General features: G+C 37.9%; 1 protein-coding gene across 1 annotated transcript in view; it reads left to right on the forward strand.

The window, feature by feature from the left end:
• Positions 1-22,718, forward strand: part of LOC143290611 (uncharacterized) — an 80,366-nt gene that overhangs the window by 6,514 nt on the left and 51,134 nt on the right. The window contains exons 3-20 of the mRNA XM_076600214.1: positions 476-630; positions 1,701-1,834; positions 2,152-2,305; positions 2,728-3,119; positions 3,396-3,757; positions 5,010-5,235; positions 5,656-5,867; positions 6,657-6,888; positions 7,726-7,925; positions 9,042-9,090; positions 9,634-9,849; positions 10,759-10,956; positions 11,780-11,900; positions 13,621-13,704; positions 13,894-13,977; positions 14,921-15,135; positions 15,544-16,259; positions 17,162-17,175. Coding sequence (XP_076456329.1) covers positions 476-630; positions 1,701-1,834; positions 2,152-2,305; positions 2,728-3,119; positions 3,396-3,757; positions 5,010-5,235; positions 5,656-5,867; positions 6,657-6,888; positions 7,726-7,925; positions 9,042-9,090; positions 9,634-9,849; positions 10,759-10,956; positions 11,780-11,900; positions 13,621-13,704; positions 13,894-13,977; positions 14,921-15,135; positions 15,544-16,259; positions 17,162-17,175 — 3,764 coding nt within the window. The remainder of the gene's footprint in view (positions 1-475; positions 631-1,700; positions 1,835-2,151; positions 2,306-2,727; positions 3,120-3,395; positions 3,758-5,009; positions 5,236-5,655; positions 5,868-6,656; positions 6,889-7,725; positions 7,926-9,041; positions 9,091-9,633; positions 9,850-10,758; positions 10,957-11,779; positions 11,901-13,620; positions 13,705-13,893; positions 13,978-14,920; positions 15,136-15,543; positions 16,260-17,161; positions 17,176-22,718) is intronic.

Here is a 22,718-nt window from a genome sequence, read left to right on the forward strand (position 1 = left end):
AATTGCTGTTATCTCAGTCATTTTATCCTGTGTGAGTGTGTGTGAGTGTTGGAGTGCAACAGTTGTAGTATTGAGAGCATGTTACTTTGTGGGTTTTGTGCTTTGTTTTTATGATACTAATGATTCTGTTTTATGTTTCTACTACTTTTTATGTGCTTTCTTGTTTCACTTTAGGTACTAGATTTGTAAAGCGCTTAGAGCATGCTTATTCTTGAATTATAGTGCTATATAAAAATAAGATATTAAATATTATTATCATTAAATTATTATTATACTGTTTAAACAACCAGTCTGCTGAAGTTTGTTCTATGGTGTGGTGGTTTTTAAAGCAAACTATGTCTCTTGAAATACTTTGAACTAGCTGAATTCCAGCTGTTTTCCAGTGTTTATGAAATCCTTGAATTACTTGTATTATGCAGTATAGATAAAATAGACATATGATATATACTTAAATACACTGTTGTTTTGTTACCAGGTGGAGATCCAGGTGTTTGGTCCTTACCAAGCTGGCAAGAAACAAGTTTATGTGGCAGTGGCTCTTGACTGTTACTCCCAATATCCAGAATCCACCATTATTGATCAGATTACATCAGCAGCTCTCACAACTTTTGTCTTGAATCTGATATGCAGGTACTCTTAGTTTGGTGCGCATCTGTTTATATTTTGATACTGAATTTATTGTAGCGTTTATCTGCATTGCACAGTCTCGATGTTTGATTTATAAGAATTGTTCAATTTCAAGGGGAAAAAAGACAGCAGAAAATATTACACATACATGTCAATAGTAATTGATGCACGCATAGCACAAGCACACACACATGCACACAACAAGAAATTTTAGATTTGAACCATTTATACAGGACTTCACAGAACACATAGATATTTGATATGTGTCCCCGGTGTTTGAAAATGGAAAATGGTCATGGGATGTTCTAAAAATTTCAAGAATGAACACATAAAAAGAGTAAAAGTCCTTTACGATAGTTCAGTCTGATGCTGGGTTCATTTGCTGTGAAGAAGGGTTGTTTTCCTCAACCACATCTTGGCCCGAGAACCTAGATGATTAAGACTAGAAAGTTGAAGATTAGATGTACCTCTCTTTCTTTCTTTCTTTGTTTATAGCAAAATCAGATTTAATAAGAACGTGTAGCAAATGGGTGCAACTCTTCGGTCTGGGGATGCAAAATCATACAAAATCCGTTTTTAGATTCAAATAAGAAAGGGAGCATCTGCTTTTTTGGGAGGGAGGGGTTGGATGTTCTATATCATTTGTCAATGATCTGTTAAAAACGAAAACATGAGCACTCTTTTGAAACAAATGAAAGCATCATTGTAGACCTTATAGTGAAGAGGGTTAGAGAAGAGAATGACTTGTTGGAGCACCAAAAATCGAAGTTACAGGTTTCCCAAGTTGAGTCCACAATTGTCACAAATGGTGATCATGACAGAAGGCGATACCTACAACTAGCATGAAAGTGACCCTCTTAAAGTAGTTAGGGACCCATTAGAATTGTGGTAAAAGAGTCCCTGGAACTCCAGAGATGTGTAAGTTGTCAGAAGCCTGGGCATAACATCAGAATACTTGTTTCTAAACAGTTGAAAAAGTAACAGATGAAACTCCTGCAGAATTTGTCGACATGGATGTATCAGGCTGACTGTGAGTGTGATGCGTGTTGAGATCAGTTACGATATCTGTGCAGGTACGGAGTGATGGAAAAACTGTGCATGCTACAGAACAGGACCACCAAAAATGCGTACATGCACATCAACATTCGGGATTTGGAAGTGGCAGGCATCTCGGTCATCTACTTGACACAGCCTGCCAGTCCTGCAGGTAATGCTGGAAGGAGAGATTTAGAGAGTGTTTCGTGTATTAGTTGAGGTAGAGGTTGAAGAATTGTTGCACTAGCTTGTTTTTGTTTGTTTGTTTGTTTGTTTGATTGTTTTTTGCTTTAATTTTTTTGTTGTTAGTATGTTTGGATTAAAAGAATGTTTTAGCTGTCTTAAATTTAGAGCATAACAGCTTGTAATTTCAGTATCCTGGATCTGTCCAATGTTTCATGTGATAAAGGTGATGAATGTACTTCAAACCAGACCTTTTCTCGCATGAATAATTGGCATCTATTTCAACCATTCCAACTAATGTTACAGATGAGCGATGGCAGAGAGTGATCCGAAGTTTAGAACACTTTGTCCACTCTCACCCAAAGGTTTGGAATAGGTGTCTTGAGGCTTTCATGGTGCCTCTACGCATCTCTTTGCCTCCTCAAGCCGACTACGTTCCTTCTTTTCTAACCTTCAACAGGTGAGTCATTATCATGGTATTGAGATCTGATGTAGGTGGTGACCATACATTTGTATGAATGTGTTGTACATGTGTATATGATGTGCTTCTGTGCTTTGGTGAAATAGATAAATGTACATGTCAGTCTCGTTTATAATTTGAAATCAGCCAATCTAACAAACTTGTCGTTCAAATTTTGACAATCTGCAACATGCACTTTCCTTGTGATGATGAAAAGAAACATGTTCAGATAAATCCACATAGCTGTACATCAGGTTTAGACACTCACATAAGACGCACAAGCAATGCGAATGCACACTCAATCAGTCACACACATCCTAAAGAAGAACATTGTATGTTTTTTTTTTTAATGTTCTTGTTTTTCTGTCCTTATCTTACTGTTGTATGACTTACATTTCATTGTGCAACTTTTCCGTGGGCAGAGAACCTGTTTTGCCAGAAAAGCTGAGCCACAAGACAGAAACCATTGGCAACTCAGAAATACGTATGTCAGAGGAAGAAGAGAAGGAAACAGTGGACCTGTTAGTGGCAGCTTATGGCAAGGAGCCTCACGTGCAGACCCCGAGTTTTGAGCTTGACATTGCCATGCTGCCGACTGTGAAGTTGGAGCCACTGACAGCACACGAGCAAGACATGTTTTCATCCGCTGTAATGCCTGTGGCCTTTGAGGAGGAGATAAAGGCAGCAGCAGCAAAAGCAGAAGAAAGGCCGCCTGCAGCGGAAGACTTCACTGAAGCCTATGGTGCCTCCACAGATGATGAAGCAAACATACTCCAAGATGATGGCGCTAGTGAGGACTTGGACGATGATAAAGGTTAGAAGAGTTTGTCTGGAAAGTTGTTTCTTGTCCCCTCACCCCACGTCAATTTTTTTTTTTTTAAATATGTAGAAAAGTAGGGCAAGTGACCAGAGCAAACCAGTAAATATTATCAAATATATCAAGAATGAGATGTCATTACCAAACTGAAATTTGTCTGTGTTGACGCATTACTTCGTGAGTATATTCCCAAACTGATAACACACTATGTACTTGAAGTGTCCATCCTGCATTCTGTGCCTAACATTTCCATGCATGTTTTGTGCTGTGCAGATGAGCCGTATCGACCAGGTGGCAGCATTTATCAAAGAGAATGTACAAGAACTACTCGATCGTCAAGTCGCAAGAGGGTTCCCAGTTTGAAAGCCAAAGAGGGTCTGCAGATAAAGCGTGAGAGACGCAAGGTACCATCACCGCCTCCAGCTGCTGAGCAGGCACCACCGAAACGTAAACGAGGACGACCACCCAAGATCAGGCCTCCGCCACCACCAGAAAAAGAGGAGAAAGAAGATCAAAGTGACCTGGGGTCAGAGCAAGCTGATGATTCCTTTGAACAGCACAATAACAGTTCACATCCACATACAAAGCCAAGACCAGCTCTGACTCCAAATGGCTTATTTAATTCCATGGATAAGGTTGGAGTTTTTAAAAGATATATTTGTTGGGTTTTTTTGTTTCTTTGTTGTTGGTTTTTGTCATTCCTACCTTTGCAGACTGATGTCAGACTGACCTTTGGTTGGCTGGACAATAAGTTACATGATTTGATTTGATGCCATAGCCTATCTTGATGGCAAATGCTTGGTTGCACAAGCAACATTAGCAGCGCTAAGTATACTTAACATTAAGGGTTTTCCTAAGTCTATGGAGTTTGCTTGGACTGGGAAAATTCTTAACTTCGCACTGCAAAGATTGCTTATGCAATCCAGTCCTGGCAACTTATGCATGTGCACACCAAGTAATGGTAACCTGTCATCAGCATATTTTATTATTTATAATACATATGTTTGCTTCTGGTTGAGTTCTATTACCATTTCTTCATAAAAATAAGAAAAGTGTCCATTTTGAGATAAGCACTTTAGACTTTGCAATTGGATGATATATCACTGTTGACAAACTGCTCTAAAGTGATAATGAGTGATAGCCAGTATAATGATTAACTGTGTTTTCCTGATCGAAAGGAGAGCAGTACATATTGACAGCAGTATCAGAACCAAAGACACTCTTGTTTGGCAGACAGACCAGAAATGTTGGATGGTCTTCTCATTTTCTGGGATCAGTCCTTGAATTAACATGACCCCAGAGAATCCATATCAAAGCATGACTAAATATTGAAGTGTCTGTCAGAAAGGGTTAGAAACAGGACAGTACCAGATGACAGTTCAACAGAGAGCGACCAGAAATGACTGGCTGAGGATCTGTCCTATGTGGGATGGAGTAACTTGAAATTGTTTTGTCTGTTTTTCACATCCTGCTGCTGTGAAGATATCAGACTCAAATACTCTAAAAGGATGAAGTATTGTTATTAAAAACTCAAATCTGCACCTGGTCATCATGGACCCCAGTTTTATGAAGTCCCAATGTTGTGCTTGAAAAGCAGTCATTTTAGAAGTAGTGTTTCATGGATGTCGCCTTATCTGTTTCAAAGATAATAAGTACTGAAATAGCTGTGTTTGTAAATGTTTTAAACTTTTTTTTTCACCATTTTGAAATTCCATGTAAGATCATGGTTCTCCAAAAGACTTCAACTACATAAATTGGGCATAATTTTGTATTTTGCATATGCTAGGTTTCTTATTTTGTTTGATGGTCAAGCAGTTCAATTAGTATTTTTACATCAGGTTATTTTTCTGTGGCACTAAAACATGATTTCTTGTGCTTGCATCACAGTTGGATCTTGATCTGTACTATCTGGTCATCAAGTGCTACAAAGAACGCAACTTTTACCCTCCTCGAGTGTCTGTGGACTTCAAGCGTGCTGTTCGTCGTCTGGCAGAGACTGTTGTTTTTAAAGACGGAAAGCTGTACGGCCATTTAGGAAAATCCAGAGGCCGTCTCATCCTTACCAAAGAACGGCAGCGTTTCAGTTTGCTGAGGAAAGCACATACAAGAGGAGGTAAAATCCTTACTGAAAAAATCTGATGGATGTTTTTTTTTTTGTTGTTTTTTTTGTTTTGTTTTTTTGTTTTTGTTTTTTAAATGATTTGTGTTAAACAACTGCATGTTTGTAATCAATCTGATCCAGTTGTGGGAATGTGTGCGAGGAGGGGGAGGGGGTAGTATGTGTGTGTGAATTGTACAGTTTACTTGATGTGTTTGATCAAGGTCTCAAAAGTTGAAGTGAATGTCTGGTCAAGGTGATTGTGGGAGTAATGTGTTAGGTTGTTTCTCAGGGTCATAGTAAGAGTTAATGTGTTTATAATTATTTATTACCTGTGAAAACTGTATTGTTTGTGAATATCTCTGAACACATAAAGTAGTTTTAAACATATGGCTTGACCATTGTTGTCAAGAATGTTCCTGACTTAATGTGCAGAAGAGCATTTTGGTCGCGTGCGAGTCCTGAAGAACTTGCTGAACATGAACGTGTACTGGAAAGGGATGATCAACGACCTAGATGCCTACATCCATTCCTGCCCCGAGTGCGTGAGCAGCAATCCCCTGCGTAACAAGACGATCATCAAGATCCCCAGTCTGTCCAAGGAAGTGAAGCAGAGGGAGCATGATGGGGATCCTCACCTCTCGGAGGTCAGCTTGCTTTGTCTGTTGGGAAGTTGTAAATGGTTGAAACATTAACAAACTTGTCGGATAGTTTTTCATGGTTTGAAATGAGATGAAAGAATCTTCCTGGGAAGCTTTGAAGAGGAGGAAAATTCAGGAGTTTGCATTATTTCCAAAAGCTTTAAGTGTGGCTTAATTAATGTAGCTAGTAATGACAGCTAGAAAAATAATGTTATGAAAAGAGAGAACAGTGTTTTCTTAGTCATTTACTAATAACTTGAACAGTTGTCTGAAAGAATGTCCATCCGTTTTATGCATATAAATGTTGAAATTGAAAAGTGTTAGTTTGTTGTAAGTTTGTTGTCTGCAGTGGTGGAGACGATACAAAAGTGGAAATCTGGTCATGATAAGATATCACTATGATGTAAAATTAGAAATCTAGTATTGCTAAGAATTATTTAAAATCAGCTTGACACAGAAAGAACAACATCCGTTTGTATAGTGTGTTTCTTTCTTTCTTTATGTTCTGATTATGTGATATACAGTAGTGTTGACCATGATAAAAGTTGGGTTTTTTTAGGATTTTTCCCTCAGCATGTATGCATCAATTTTTTAAAATCTCTTGTTTTCTGGATGATGAAATATTAATTAACTGATTTATTGATTTTCATTTATATTTTGATTTTCTGTTTGTTTATTTATATTTCTTTCTTTTATATGTCTGGTGTGTTGGTGTGTGTGCAAGCCTGTAAAGGAGAGAGGATATGTCGAGTAGCTAACAGTAACATTCTCTGGTAATCGTGCTATTATGCACAGGATGAAGAAGAAGAGAGCACCTATGAAGACCTGATCCAGTACCTGACTGACAGCACATTCCCACCCACCACCAACCCCATGCAGCAGCACTACATCCAGAAACGCTCCGAGTCCTTCTGCATCATCGACGGATCTCTGTACTACAAATCTCCACTTCGCCCAAACGCCAAACCACGCCAGGTCTTGTTCTCAGAGAAAACCCGACAGGAGGCCATAGCAGAAGCCCATGTTGGTAAGTTGTTTGGTGTTAAAAGTGCCAAAGTATCTTCTGTTGATAAGCAGTTTGGTATTTGTGTGTTGTTTGAGTGTCTTCATTCAGGTTTAAGTGGGATTAAATGTAATAAGCATTGGTTGGGAGGGTGGAAGGGTGGAAGGAGAGGTTGTGCTGTTGCATTTGGTGTGAAATTTGTATGATGCTGGTAGTACTGAGAACTTGGGACAGGAGATAATTGATATTGCTTGCTGTCTTTTAGATAGTAGTTTCAACCAACAAACTAGAACTGCCAGTGTGTCATCAGGCACTTGATTGGGACCACTTTCACACCAGTGTCTCAGTGGCTTAACTCAACAGACTGTTAAATGGGTAATTGTTTGTTCTAAAATATATGTTTTATAGAAGCAGCTTGATTATGGTGAGAAAGAAAGTTTTGTAATTTTAAAGCTGAAATCAGTGTCTGTGTGTGTGTTAACACTATGGGGGAAAATGTTGGCACTAGTTAGAATTGTTATGCAAAATTAGTACAATCCTGTTGAGTGAGTATCACTAAATGCATACAGACCTTTCCTTATTTGTCCGTTTGCATTTATAATTGTCCAACAAACCAACAGCCCTTGGCTACGGTCAGATGGGACAGGATTGTTTGTGGAGGATGTGAAACTGTAATGGTGACGTCAGTGATCTCTCTGTGTCTCACTCTCTGTCTCTCTCTCTATTTCATTCTCTCTCATGCACACACACACACACACACACAGATACACAGACATAAATATGCTTACACACTCTCTCTAAATTTGTTTGCCATGGTAGCAAAATGGATGTTTTGGAAAATCTGCTGTCAAACTGTTTCAGAGAATGACCGCCACTTGAGTCAGCAAGACACTCAGTTGAAGCTGCGTCGCCGTTATTTCTGGGCTGGCATGACGTATGACATTTTGAGGTATGCCTTGACATGCTGCATGAAGAACGTGGTGGCTGAGATTCCAGTGGAACACCGCAACCCTGCTGTCCAGAAGAGAGTCGATAAGTTTAGGAAGTTTTACCAGGATGGGGTGAGTATATGTGGTTTGATGTGAGTGTGCATGTTGGAGGTACTTGTGTGTGTTGGAAGAGGCTTTTTGACTGTTTCATATAGATCTGTAAATTAGTGTGTGCTCAAAAAGTATAATTTGGTTCTCATTTCTATAGCCAAGCAAGAGCAGAAGTTAGTAGTGAGTATGTTAGCAAGGTATTAGGGTATTTAGTTGCAAAGAAAATGTTTCTGAAATTTATCGTTCAGGAAAAGTTTGTTTTACATCAGTGTAAGATAAGTTGTCAGAGCAAGTGATTTCCGATGATCAGTGTCGCTTTACTTAGATCCACGTTGCTGTTTGCTTTTTTCCATCTCTTCACCCTTTATCTGCAGTTTTCTGTCTCACCCTTTCTTCACCCTATCTGTGTGTAAGATCATGAACATTTGTATGTATGTAGCAGTAAGGCTGAAGATACAGTTTCTCTTACAAACTTGTCTCCTATCTGTTACCTCTTTTCATCTCTTGAAAAGTCTCTTGTTTATTTTTTAATCATCTACTTTCAGCATGTTGGTGTTTCTTTCTACATTGAAAAAAAAAAAATGTTTGTGTGTCTTTGAGTCTGCTTTGTGTGTGTCTCAAAGTGGCATTCTATGTTGTGTGTGTCTCAGATTTTCCTCTTGTCTCTTGGTTCTCTGTTAAGCTGGGAGAAGGGAAGGAAGGTTCTGAGAGTTTGTTCAGACCATAGCACAGCAATTGGTTGTTGACATGCTAGACTTGGGGTCCTCTCCCCTTCATGTTTATATAACTATGGCTTTACTATTGTTGTTGTCAGCAGAGGTAGAGGTAACGTTTTGTATCTATCGTAGCTCTGTTTAACAAGTATTATGGATTTGTTGGAAAGAAAATGTTTTTAGAATCAGAAAAAAAGAAGGAATTCTCACTTCAATTATTCAGTGTCTTTTGATGTCTTCTACACTTTGGCATCTTTTTTTTATTACTTTGCCGCAAAAGGTGTTAGTTGCAGGGGGTGGAAGCCACTAAGGCTGTAGGGAATACCAAGGACAGTTGTTTAAAGAGGTTACAGTGGGTATGATAGTTATGATTTAATTTCTGTCTTCAAGTGATGTGTTTTTATGAATTCTTCGCATGTTACAGATTCCTGACATTATTGACGATGCAAACATAACCACCAGCACTCCTCCAGGTCAGTTAGAAAAATGTTTGGAAAAAATTCTTTTGAAATATTACAGGTGGTATAAAAATTTCAAGATGCCAGTGAATAGTAAATGTAAGTGAATGTTCGCAGTAGTAATAGTACTGTAGGGCTTTTTTTGTTTCAGCTACACTTCTGGAAACAAGTTCCATAATTGGCAGCATTATTACTCTTCCGTTTGCTGTTTTGTCTTTGGAAAAAGTGTTTATTTTGCCAAGAACCTCTCCTTATTTATAATTTGTATAATTTTTATATAGTTTTACACTTTTCCTGCCTTCAGAATTTTGTTTTGATTAAAAGTAAGTTCCATATCAACAACAGCAAAAAAAGGAAAAAGAGGGGAAGCAACCAAGATTGAACAGCAGGTTTCACAGTCATCAGTTTTCTGATAGTCTTTTGATGATTGAATAGAAAGCTTCAACAACTGTTTCTGATCATCAGGTTTTTGTAAGACTTTTCTGAGAAATATTGATATGTCATTTTCCTGTATTGCTTGTGTGTTATAAATGTAATTTTATGTTTTCACTGTTTTAGCGGTGGCAGAGAAGCCAGCTAATGATGAACAAAATGAACAAAAAGAAAGAACAGAAGCAGAGGGTGGAGAAGGTGGCACAGCAAATGGTGTTGCCACTGCCAGCGAGGTGAAAACCAGCCAGGCCAGTACTACCCCCCCTGCCCCTGTGTCCTCAGCAGACTTGAAGCGGGCCAAGGAGGATCAGATCCTCCGTGCAGCTATAGAAGCTGTCATTGGTGAGTTTTCTGTTTGTTTGCATATTTTTAAAGCAAATGGTATGTGTAATAATTTCGGTATGAGTTTTTGTCGTTGTTTTTAACCTCTTGACTACGGAACCTTTGTGAAATGAGATCCGTGTGACAAAAGCATGAAACGTAGTCACTAAGTTTTGTGTGCCTTAAAAAAGTATCATTTGTTTTGCTAAACAAAAGTAGTGCCATCCCAGGAAGAAGACTTCCAGATAAAATTTGGTGTCGAACATCCTGACCTGTGAGCTCAGTCTTAATCTGAGGGAATATCATTTGGTTGACGAGTATCCTTCTCGGCAGCAGGCAAGGGGTTAGGAAATGCAGATTGTATCTTTAGTCAGATATCAGGAGAATTGACGCTTGAATGCTGTCATATTTTGAGACATTGAGTAAAGTCAAATGTCAGGAGAATTAGTAGTTGAGTTTTGTCATATGTTCAGACACTGAGAAAGTCAAATGCTATGTGATATGTTTGTGCTGTAAGTCCCAGATGCTGAATAACAGTAATAGTACAATAGGTTGTTTGAATTTCTGAAGCTGGATCAATAGTTAAGTACTTTCAGAGTTGTATTCATCAAAAAACAAATATATGTTTTGGTATGTACACAGCAGCATTCCCTTTTCTCTGAAAGTGAATGACATGAACCAACATTAGAAGCATAGCTTTCCAAAATTCACCCATCTTGACTTTTTTTCATGAATTTTCTGACATTTCTTCTTTTTTTTATTAACTCAGTGTCTGAAGTGCTCACCATTTTCTTTTCTTTTCTTCTTTTCTTATTAAAGAGTTAGAGAAACATGTTTTTTACACTTAAAAACACAAAACAAAATTAATGCAGTTTGTACTACTTTGCAATGGAAGATGTGATGACTTTTTTTTTTTTTTTGGTCTGACAGTCAAGTTAGGAGGTGAAAAGACCCAGCCTCCCAAACCCCGAGTTGTGAAGGAGAAGAAGATCCCAGTGGCAACCACCACCACCACCACCACCGCCACCAAAGAACTGACAGTGACCCAGCTGCGTGTGCTAAAGGGCAAAAACAAGCACAAATGTGAACACTGTGGGCGCATTGTCAAGGGAGATGTGGCCTTCAAAAGTGAGGAGAATGCTTATTGTTGTAGCATTGTGTAAAGTGTGTGTGTATGTGTTCTCATTGTGTTTAGACATCTGATTCTTGGCTCTTGCTGTTTCTGGAGATTGTGTATTAGGTCTGTCACGATTTGCAAACTGTTTTATAATAGAAATCTCTACTTCTGTAAATTTCACTTGACGGAAAGTGGCATATTATGCAGTCTACAGTGTACCTCCTCTGGAATCTCTACACCTACATACCTGTGTATTTTCCACACAGAGCATATGCACTGAGAAAAGCAAAACTGTGATAAACAGAAATAATAAAAACGAGGGGTTAAGGAAAAAAATGTGCCTGCTTACAGTAGTGAGGATGTGAAAGGGAGAATGAGGCACATGTTCTCTGTATTCCACAGTGTAAAAGGAAATTATAAGGACATCTTGCCTTTTTCACATCTTGGTCCTGTCAACTGGAATAAACTTCCCTACCAAATTCGCCATGCTAAAACAAAATGAGTTCAAATTTGGTCTGAAAATACATCTGTACAAATCTGCTTTCATTGATATCTAGGTATTGGTATGTGGTTTGGCATGTGTGAGTTCGTGCTTTGTCATTGACACATTCCATTTGTCTTGCTTGTAAGTCTTGAATATAGTGCCCTTTGTTGTTAACGTTTGTAACTATTTTTCCCCATATTGATGTATTGTTAGCGCTCTTAGCCCCTGTGGTTAAGAGGTAGAGCACATGAATTATACCCATTATTTTTATTATGAATGTTGAAAATGTATCCTTGATATGCTGCCTGCAATGTCTAACAAATAGTAACTTGATATTCATTTTTTTCCAGTTCACTTGTACAAGCACACAGGAATCAAGCCATTCAACTGCAATGTGTGTGGAAAGTCATTCTCCAACCGCAAGAGTCAGCGCATTCATATGCGCAAACACACGGGAATCAAACCTTACCTGTAAGTACCACAGCATTTCTTTGTATGACTTGGTAGATTTGTTAGTGTAGTTACATTTTAGGCCAAATAAAAAGTATAGTCTTCTGTTTCCGGTATTCTTCCTGATCAAGCTAATTGCTTTTGACGTTAAAAATTCTGTTTTATTGAAGAAGAAAACTTCTGGCAGACTGGAATGTTTTTGATCAAACTGTATATCTGAATTTTTGTAATTGAAATTTTCTCATTATAAAAAAAAACAATGGAAAAAACAACATACTAGTTCACTTGCCCTAAGTATGGCTCATATGTGGAAACAAAGCGAGTCTGTTTAATAATTCCATGAATTCCTGTGTCTTTTAGGTATGCACAGGGTGTGGCTAACTTAAGATGTTCATTTGCTCAGGAACAGCATCAGCAGCATCAAAAATGAGATTTATAATTAAAGGCATCAGTGACCCAAATGAAAATCATGTTTTGAATAACATTGTGGTGTTGAGGTCAAGATTGCAGGTATGCGTGTGTGTGTTTGTGCATTTATGTGTGTGAATGTGTTGCAAAACCAGTTGACTGTCAGAAATGTTTGGAAATGATTTTTTTTTTTTTTTTTTTTTTTTTTTTTTTTTAGATAATGAAATTTTTTTTTTCATACGTAGCAAAACACAAAACGAAAGAAAAAAAAAAGTTTCATCCTTACCCCTTACTGAAACAAAAAAGATCAAAGGGACACAAGAGATAACAGTAACAGAAATATGTGTAGGGTGATGTGCAATCTGTGCTGAATTGTTTAATGTTTTAAAAAAGAAAAAAGAGGCTTGATTTGGACAGGTTACAAATGCTTTCTGCTGCCTGATGCAGGTATAGACAAAGTTTTGTTAACTAGGACTGGTGACAGATCTACCCACTTGGTGATATTTATTTTAATGGATGACTTTTCGATGGAGAATAGGAAATCAGTAGAGAAAACCAGGGAATTTTGAACAGTTTTTTACGCCGTTGCTCACTGCTGAATATTAATGTAACATATGTTTTAATCAGAATAGCCAGTTTGACCGTGTATGGAAAGTGCTAGACTGCATAGTGTGCACCTGACACATTAAAAAATACATGGCTTGCAAAAGTGTTGTCTCTAGCAAAATATACATGTAGACAGAAAAAAAAAATATATATATATATATAAGAAAAAGCAGCAGCAGAAGAAGAAGAAAAATAGGTGGTAGAGTGTGATGGTAACTTACTTTCCCCAGACAGCAGCCTGAATTTTATGCACAGGAATCAGTTGAGGCTGAAGGGTAGTGCTGTTTGATAAATGGTTGTACAGGCTACATTATAGTTTTGTCACTGACTGAAGCACAAAGTTCATACTTAAAAAAAGAGAGAGACCTATTCTCAAAGCAGCTGGATTAGTATTCCATCTTCAGTGTTAGAAAGATTTAAAAGAAATCAAGAATTGTACATCAGAATCAGGTAGACTCACTTTGTGTACACACTGAGTCAAAAAGCTGATAAAGGGCTGTTAATTACCAGTTCATAAACAGTCTGCATCCAAGGTATGTTTTATTGTTGAACATACACTTGGTGGCTCTCAGAGAGGAGCTGATAATCATTAAATTGAATAGGTCTGATACACTTCAGCCTTGAAAGCTTTTGCCTTTCATTTCTTCACCCACATACCGGAAACAGAGGATTCTTTTTATTTGGCCGTAGTAAAGAGTCTGAATCAGTTGTGATGTTTTTCGTTCAGCTGCAGTGTCTGTGGAAAGTCCTTCTCCACCTCCAAGAGTCAACGCATTCACATGCGCAAACATACAGGAATCAAACCTTACCTGTAAGTATCCACCCTTTGATCTAAAAATCTGCAAGCTAATTTTTAATAGACCCAGAGATCCTTAACCAAGCTTTGCATATCATTTTGTATGATAGAACTTTGTTATTTTGTGCAAAATAATTTTGAAAATATGTCTGCTTTTAGTCAAAATAAATAATAGTCTGAATCAGTTGTGATGTTTCCATTCAGCTGCAGTGTCTGTGGAAAGTCCTTCTCCACCTGCAAGAGTCAACGCATTCACATGCGCAAACATACAGGAATCAAACCTTACCTGTAAGTTACATAATTAAACATATATATTTTATGTATTGTGTTGGATATTGTAATGCATGGGTGTGATTGTGAAGTGTCGTGAGTCATTGTGATTTTTAGTTTGGTTGCCGTTTGTGTGTGTGGAGCTTTGAGGAGAGTTGTTTGGTTTAGTTGCGGGTTAAACTCAGTGAGGTTCATGAATATGTTTTTTAAAAGTGTTAAGGCTTGGATGTATGATCATTACAGAGTGTGTGTATGTGTGCATGAACATGTACATGTGTCAAACTTACTGGCATGCTGTTGTTTTGATACTATAAAAGCATAAGATGAAAAGTGCTAGCACAGATGGATGTTTGAAAACAGCTCTCTTGGTATATTCCACATTTGATTAGTCATTCAAAACCAGTACTGAAACTAGAGATGCTTTTATTTGGAATATATTTGAATTCAACTGTTATGTGAAAATATCAGGCATTTCAAGTTTTAAGGAAATATGCAAAGTTTGCAACAAAAAAAAAACCAAAAAAAATCTCTGGGTCTATGGTAGAAGAGTTTGCAGATTTAGGTCAAATGGAGGAACTTCACAGACACCTGCACAGGTGCACACATGCCCCAACATAGGCATGTCCACAAAAAACACCAATACAAGAAAGAATCACACATGGTAAAGTTCAGGTCTACATTTTGTGTTAATTCACATGGTAAAGGTCAGGTCAGCAACTTCTGTTGTTTCTTTGTATTTACTAGTACTCTGAGATTTTTTTAAACATAGAAATGTATGATGCTGATCAGAATTTCATTTGTTTGCCGGACCAAGGTAGCATATCATTCTAAACTGAACGAAGTTTGTGATAGAATGGAATATAAAAAGTGAACAAATGGATTAAAGCTGTGTAACCATAGAGTTAATGGTCCATGTATTTGTGTGAATCATGATAAAAGTTGAAGTCTTGATCTCTTACAGATGCAACCAGTGTGGGCGGGAATTTTTCCGAAGTGCATCCCTGCGTTACCACTTGAAGGCGCATGCCACAGGTCTGACGACACCAGTGTCGTGTGATGTGTGTGGTCGTAGCTTCTCTACACACCATAGGCTGGATCGTCACAAGGAGTTCAAACACCCGGCACAAGCCAAGGTGTTTATGTGCAACCAGTGTGGGAAGAACTTCACTGCAGCAAGTAGGTGTCCTTGTCATGTTAGTGTATGTTAGACATGAGGAGAAATTAGTTGTCAGGTTTTTTTTTGTCTCTTAGTTATACACTAGCTCGCATGCACACACACATGATTTGCAAAAGGAGATAGAGAAAGAGGGGCAAAAAGAAAAGTTGAGTTTAGCTTTGCCTGACCCAGTTTGATACAGTGGAAATCTTTACATCAAGTCAGTGGAGTGGAACACACACACACACACACACACACACACACACACACGTTTTCACCACACACACACACACACACCACACACACACACACACACACACACCACACACACACACACCACACACACAGATAGAACATACCCACAGTTGCAAAAGTGCAAGGATGAGCAGGATTAGAAGACAGACATTAACCACTTCTGTGCTTTGCAGGGAGCCTGAAACGGCATGAACAGACCCACTCTGGAAACCGGAGGTACCAGTGCCAGTACTGCAGCAAGTCCTTCTACCGTAAGGAGTATCTCAACTCACACCTCACCAACCATCCCGAGCATGACCCAGAACTGGAAAAGCTCAAACCCCGCAAGAAACCTGCAAAAAAGCCCCAGGCCCGGACTGAGGGCATGGATGTCACCACCACTGTCGTCATTCCGGGCCCATCTGGTGATGGGGTCCCCACCAACATAATTCACTGGACAGAGAGTGAGCAGTCAGGGCGTCGCCTGGAGGAGACGACAACTGTGACTGACATGGACACTTACCAGCGCCAGACTGTTACCTCTCACCCCACCCTCACCTCCGCCCATGTCTCCTCAGCCCACATCACTCATCTCCCTCCCAACAGTGTTGCTGCTCATTCCCACCCAATCCACCACTCCCTCCACCACCCGATTGCTCATGCTGCCCGTGTCATGAACGTGACCGGGCCTCACGGACCTCTGTCCTTGACTGTGTCCTCAGCTCGGCCGCCCATAGAGGTGATGCACACAGGGAGTGGGCAGGAGATTCTGTTGCAGCATGATGCCGTTCCAGTGCAGTATGAAGTGGAGTGTTTGTCTGGAGAGGGAACAAATTTGTCTGAGGCTGATCTGAATGCCATTCATTTGCTGGCCCAGGCTAGCATACAAGGTCCACACTTGCACACCATGTGAAAGTTTCTGGGTGTAATAATCTTATATATAAAGTATTCCTGTTGTTGTGTGTTTGTAAGTATGCAAATTCGGTTTTTTTTCTGTTTTTTTTAACCACATAATAGAATTGAATCAGGTGTGTTTTGGGTGTGTTTGGAAACATTTGAAGGTGGTCTGATTGCAGTAGACATTAGAAAATTGATAGGTACATTCCTGTGTGTTCACATTATAAAAATCATGGTTCATCTGGTTGACGGAATTTTAAAAAAATTCTCCAGTAAAATGTTCCCCATATATTTTACAAAGTTGACCAATAACTGGCTGTGAAAAAATTTAGATTCATATTTATTGAATAAGAGCCAGTTGAGCAAGATTCACTGAATAGTAATTGTTCTGTGCATCAGAATCTTTGGTAAAATAATTTGTGTGTGCACATGACATATATTAATGGACACTTGATGTGCCCAAGTTGCGGAATGCAGAAGCATTATGCTGTTTGCTTGCATCAAAAGAAATTTGGTGCAGCAACATATTTACAACTGTTATTTAAAAAGGAAGCATGTAATATAAAGTTCTGCATCTCAGTTTGTTCTTTCTTTTTTTTGTTAAAACGAAGCATGTAATACAAAGTTCTGCATCTCATTTTGTTCTTATTTTGTTTAGTTACAAACCATTTGAAATGCTGTTGCTACATGCGCCAGAAAAATACACATTGGTGGGTGTTTTTTGTTTGTTTGTTTGTTTCTTTCTTCCTTTCAGTTATATTCAAGTGAGAAAAAAAAAACTTGAGAAATGTTTGAATTTATTGATTGTTTTTACGACAATATCCTTTGATAATGATGAATCTGTGAGATAAATTTCTCTTGTTTTAAAGAAAAAGTACAGCATGTGATGGCATTGAAAATATTGGTTGTTAACAGGAAGAAAAGGCTGTGTAGAGGTGTAAAATACCACTTTTTTTCCTTTTAATGAGAAATGGAAATGAGATACGCAGTGTTCTTGGTGAAATAGCTTTTAGCATTGAACTTCGAAGATTATTACAACATTAGTTGATTAATGTTAAATAGGGCATGCTTCTACCCAAACTGTTTGACAATTTTGAGACAGATATTCTTAATCCTGTGTGTTTACAGCCTAGTTCTTACGAAGTCAGTTTTCAATTTTTAAAAAAAATTAGAAAAAACAAACAAAAACACCATAAGACCTGACTGACTGTATAATAATGTTGGTCTGTAAGAGTTGAACTGCTTTAAAATCTGTTTCATGTTTTGTTACAAGTTATAAGTTGTCCTTGTATGTAAGATAAGGCAACAGCTCCTAGTAAAAAAAACAACAACCAAAAAATAAAAACACCACCACAAGTCCTGATGGACTGTACAATTCATAATTTTGGTCAGTAAGAGATTAACTGCTTGAGAATCTATTTCATGTTTTATTACCAGTTGTAAAGCTGTCCTTGTATGTAAGATAAGGTAACATTTTTATTCTCTTCCAGTGATTTTACTGGCAAATGGGAAAAGACTGGAGAGATGCAAATGAAACCATAAACTGTGGGAAGCAACTAAAGTCCTTTTACTTTTAAAATTATTTTTTTCTGTGGACTTTTAGAGTGCATTAAACAGGTAATTGTTTCACTGTGGTGTCTAAAATTTCTGGGAATTTGTGTTGTATGTGTGGTGTCTGACCATAATTTTGACATTTTTCTAAGCCTTTTTGGATCGGTTTAATTAAACAGTGGATTATCCCCTCCTTCTCCTCCTCCAAAGTTGCAGTTGATTTTTTTTCTGACATATTATTACATATATGATATATTGTTCAGTGAAATGCTGAAAAGATCACATTGTTTAAGAATGAAAAGATAATGTGCCAGCTGACATCAGCATTTTGAAGAGCAACCTAACCGACATTAATGATACTATGCAAAACAGAATCCTTAGCACTGATCTGATGTGTGTGTTGTTATTAAAGAAAAACTTGATCAGCAATCAGCAGCTTACTGGAACACTGACTGAACAGTTGTGCTCTTGTTAACAGAACGTGATCAGCAGCTAACAGAATGAGTGTTTTCGTTTTTGATTTGATTATCATAAGTTAACCTCCTGCATGTGCTTAGAGGGTAGGGGAAATGATGTGATATGTAACCTACCATTGTTGTGCTCTTTATTTACCTTTTATTAGTTCTAAACACACACCCAAACCCAGTCTCAAACTCCCAAATAAGAGTGTGATGTTTTTTTGTTTTTTTGTTTTTTTCTTTAAATTGAAATTAACTTATGATTGTCCTTTTGTGTTCCATCAACAGTGTGTATGTTGTCTTTCTGTTTAAAACCCTGTCTTTTGATGTTTTGGTAGTACTTTTTTGAGGGGGGGGGGGGGGACAAGGGGAGAGGGAGAAAAAGAACTGTGTGACCAAAAAATGAGTTTGATAGGCGCATCATAACTCTGTCTTAAAACATCTCTTTGCAATGCTGCTGAGATGCTTAAGATGTCATTGGCATGCCTTGATCCAAGAGTTGTTGCAAGCATGCATCTAACTAAATATGTAAAGGAAGTGCTTAAAGCATATAAATGTTTCAACAAAGCATGTAAATGTTTCAACAAAGTGTTTCTTGAAAACCTTTATTACAATACATTGTTTATCCAATACTATTCTGTTACCTTTGCTTGATAGCTGTTCAAAAATATAAGGGGGAAAATTTGGCATTTTCAATTGCCTTGGAAATATTGCCTTGCACAGCAAGCACAGTTATGTTTTTCAGTGTGTGTTTGTATGTGTGTGCATATTTCTCTCTTACCTCAGTTGATGAGTGTGCATTGAATGTGTGACTAATGGCCCTTTGTGGTTGGGTGAGCAATATTATGATTTGATTTATGTACATGTTTGAGCTGTAAGTGAGCAGAAGCTAGGGAATGGGTTGCATGCTTGTAATTGCAGGTGTATATGCAATATTACATGCGTGCATGTGTTTCGTGTTAGGCATGTAAACATATGCCTGTCTGTGCATGCTTGCGTTTGTGTGCAGGGTAGGATTACCTACCTCTTGTCATCACAGGTACAAGTGCCTGTGTGAGTGCAACTGTGATACATGTGTGTGCATCTGCATGTGTGTATGGATGCTCTTACTCAAGTAATATGTGTATGTGGGTTGATAGTACAAATGTGTGAGGAGGGCATAAAGGGTGTCTGTTAACTTTGATTGTCGCCAGAGAAATGTGGCATTTTAAAAGTTATCAGAATAGAGTGCTTTTTGAAGGGCAAAGGGGTCTGACATCAGGGTCAGGGTGACAAAGTCAGTCTTCGTTATTTGTGTGCAGCTGAACACTTTCATTTTTTAAATATTTTTTTCGTCTTATGTTTAGCAGTACCTGTGATCTCTTTTCTCATATTCTGCAAAGCATTTTTTGGAGGGAGGTGGGGGGTGTACATGTAGTATGAAATTGCAGATTTGACACCATACTTTTTCTACTGCCAGAAAATATGCTGGAACCAGGAAGCTAGTTGTAACATTACCAAATGTTTGGGTTTCACATATGTTTTGACTTACAAGTTACATGGTCCATACATGCCAATCAGAACAAAGACATCTTCTTGCCTTTATTTTACACTTACATTAGCTGCAGACTGTTTCAGTTGAAAAGTGATTTCTGTAATCCAGATGATACCATTTAAAAAATATATTTTCAGGTCAGTACAGCCTTTCCAATCCATTCTCTGAGTATTGTCTGAGAGAAAGAGTGCTGAGAATGTTGTATCCATTGTGTGTGTTTGTTCACATGCCCATGTCCAATATATAATGTGAAATCCTTTGTACCAACTTTTTTCACTTCTTGTTGAAATTTTGTCTTACTGCATAATGAAAAAAATGAGAATAAATGAGAGAATTGTAAAATATTGTGCTGAGTTTTTCTTTCTTTCTTTCCCATCACATTTTTCAAGCATATTACCCTTTTTGTTCTTTCTCTGTTTATGTCTGTCTCACTCTGTTGACCCTTCTTCCCTCACATCACTGCCAGTGATTTATACATTTGCATACTTATTTACATGTATGCAGAAAGAAAAAGAATAATTTGTCAAGCCATACCAATATTCTAAGGTTTATTGATGATCTTACTTCATATATAGATAAAACAAACCAGGCTGGTGCACTAGTCGCACTAGATTTTTCCAGGGCTTTCGATACTCTATCTAAAACATGTATCACGGATCGAGGCACACAGCATCTTTAATTTCGACCCGAAATTCATACATCTCATCACAACCGCGATGAGTCAGTCAGAAAGTTGCATCCATAATGGAGGTTAGCCATCAGAATGGTTTCCTGTGGAACGAGGAATAAAGCAAGGTTGTCCACTGAACCCTATGCTTTTTATAATTGCTGTTGGGATCCTTGCAGTTAAAATCCGGAATAACCAGGATATAAAAGGAATCTCAGTTCGAAGTGGTTCCATCAAAGCAACAACAAAAGTCAAACAATTTGCAGATGATACAACATTAACAATGAAAAACGAAAGAGACACTACTGAACTAGCTATCCAAATTGTCGAACAGTTTGAAGAGTTCTCCGGTCTAAAACTGAAAAAGTTAAAATCGAAAGGTATATGGCTTGGTACAAAGAAAAACGAAAGCGGGAAGGTTGACGAAACCCCCAGCTGATAAACGGAAAACTGAAAATCTTGTGAGTCTACTTCTCGGCCTCAACAGAGGCATCGCTAGTCAAAGAAAACTGGTCAGAAAAAAATCGAAAACATCCCGAGAATTATAAAGACATGGGAACGCAGGAATCCTACACAATATGGTAAAACAATACTGGCAAAAACTCTGCTTCTGTCACAGCTCTCGTACATCTTGCAAGCGTTGGCTATACCTAAAACAACTCAAAATTACATTAACGGTATTGTATACAGGTTCTTATGGAAACGCAAATACAACAATAAAAAGGCTTTCGAAAAGATAAAGAGAAGCCTGCTTAATTTAAAATTAGAAGAAGGTGGCTCGAATATGATAAACGTGGAACACCAACAAAGGATGTTCCTCGGTTGCAAAGTGGGCATCCAGATTTGTACAGTAGCAGAACAGAGATAGAGACAAGTCTTTTTGGACACTATTAGCTAAAGAACAAATGTTTCCCTTCACGAACATTCATTACACTTTCAAAGCAAATATCTCCCCAAACGAAATACAAGGCTTAGATAAGATGAACTTTGTATTTTGGAAAGAAGTCCTAAAAGCTACTACAGCTTTGAATACAGAACGACAAGTAGAAAACAGGCAGACCGAACCAAATTGGAACAACAAAAACGTCAGTTAGATATGAAGGGAAAACCTCTTTTTTTACACTGACCAGATGGGCAAAAGCCGGTATAAACTACTTACAAAAAAAATTAAAATTTTGTGGACTACTGGAAATCTGATGACATAAGAACAGATAAAAGACATGGTTGGTTCTCACGCTGGCCTTCTGTTGGAGTACAATGCCCTGATTAATGTTATACCAAATGCGTGAAAAGCCGACATGGACAGAGACCCTACACAATACACAGTTGGACACGAAATCAACACAGACAGAGGGTTCTTGAGCACATAACATAACAAAACGATCACGAAGAAATAATAAATAAAAAACAAAACTATGACATATGCGCAAGTCAGTTCTGGAAACGAAAACTTGATATAAATATAAACGATTACTTTACCACAGCTCGTGACTCTACCAAAGAATCAAAACTAATGCTGCTTCATTTTAAGTTCAGTCATAATATTACCCAACCAACATTATGTTGCATAAAATGGGGGTAGCAAAGTCAAACAAATGCACGTGGTGTCAAGAGGTTGACTTCATTGAACACGCCTTTTTATCACTGTCAGAAATTGTCATCTTTTTTTAAAATTAAAAAAAAAAAAAAAATAATAAACTGAGGCTGCTTCATTTTAGGTTCATTCATAATATTACCCCACCAACATTATGTTGCATAAAATGGAGGTAGCAAATTCAGTGTCAAGAGGTTGACTTCATTGAACACACCTTTTTATCACTGTCAGAAATTGTCATCTTTTTTTGAAAATGGTACAACTAATATATCTTGACACACTTTGAGCAGCACATCAATATTAGTGGAAAAGTCGCTCTTTTTGGACTGCAGCTCCTTTTAACTGAAAACAAATCTCAGAAACGAAATTAATTATGTCTTACTAATAGCACGACTAACAATCTCCAAATTCAAATATGAAAAATGTAAACACTTAGAACTAATATTTGATACTGAGATATATATAAGATCGAGTGAACACCAGGGATCGAATTTAAGAAAGCATTGGAAAATGTTGAAATATTGAGGAGATTATGACTAAGGAAGTGAAAGAGAGAGGGATAAAGAGAGAGCGATAGATAGATAGAGAGAGGTGCATGCTCCACTTGCATGGCATCAAGAGATGCATATGTGACTGTTATGTTCATGTTCTATATATATGTTTGTATG

Source organism: Babylonia areolata, chromosome 1 (genome assembly GCF_041734735.1).
Source record: "Babylonia areolata isolate BAREFJ2019XMU chromosome 1, ASM4173473v1, whole genome shotgun sequence".
Classification (NCBI taxonomy): domain Eukaryota; kingdom Metazoa; phylum Mollusca; class Gastropoda; order Neogastropoda; family Buccinidae; genus Babylonia; species Babylonia areolata.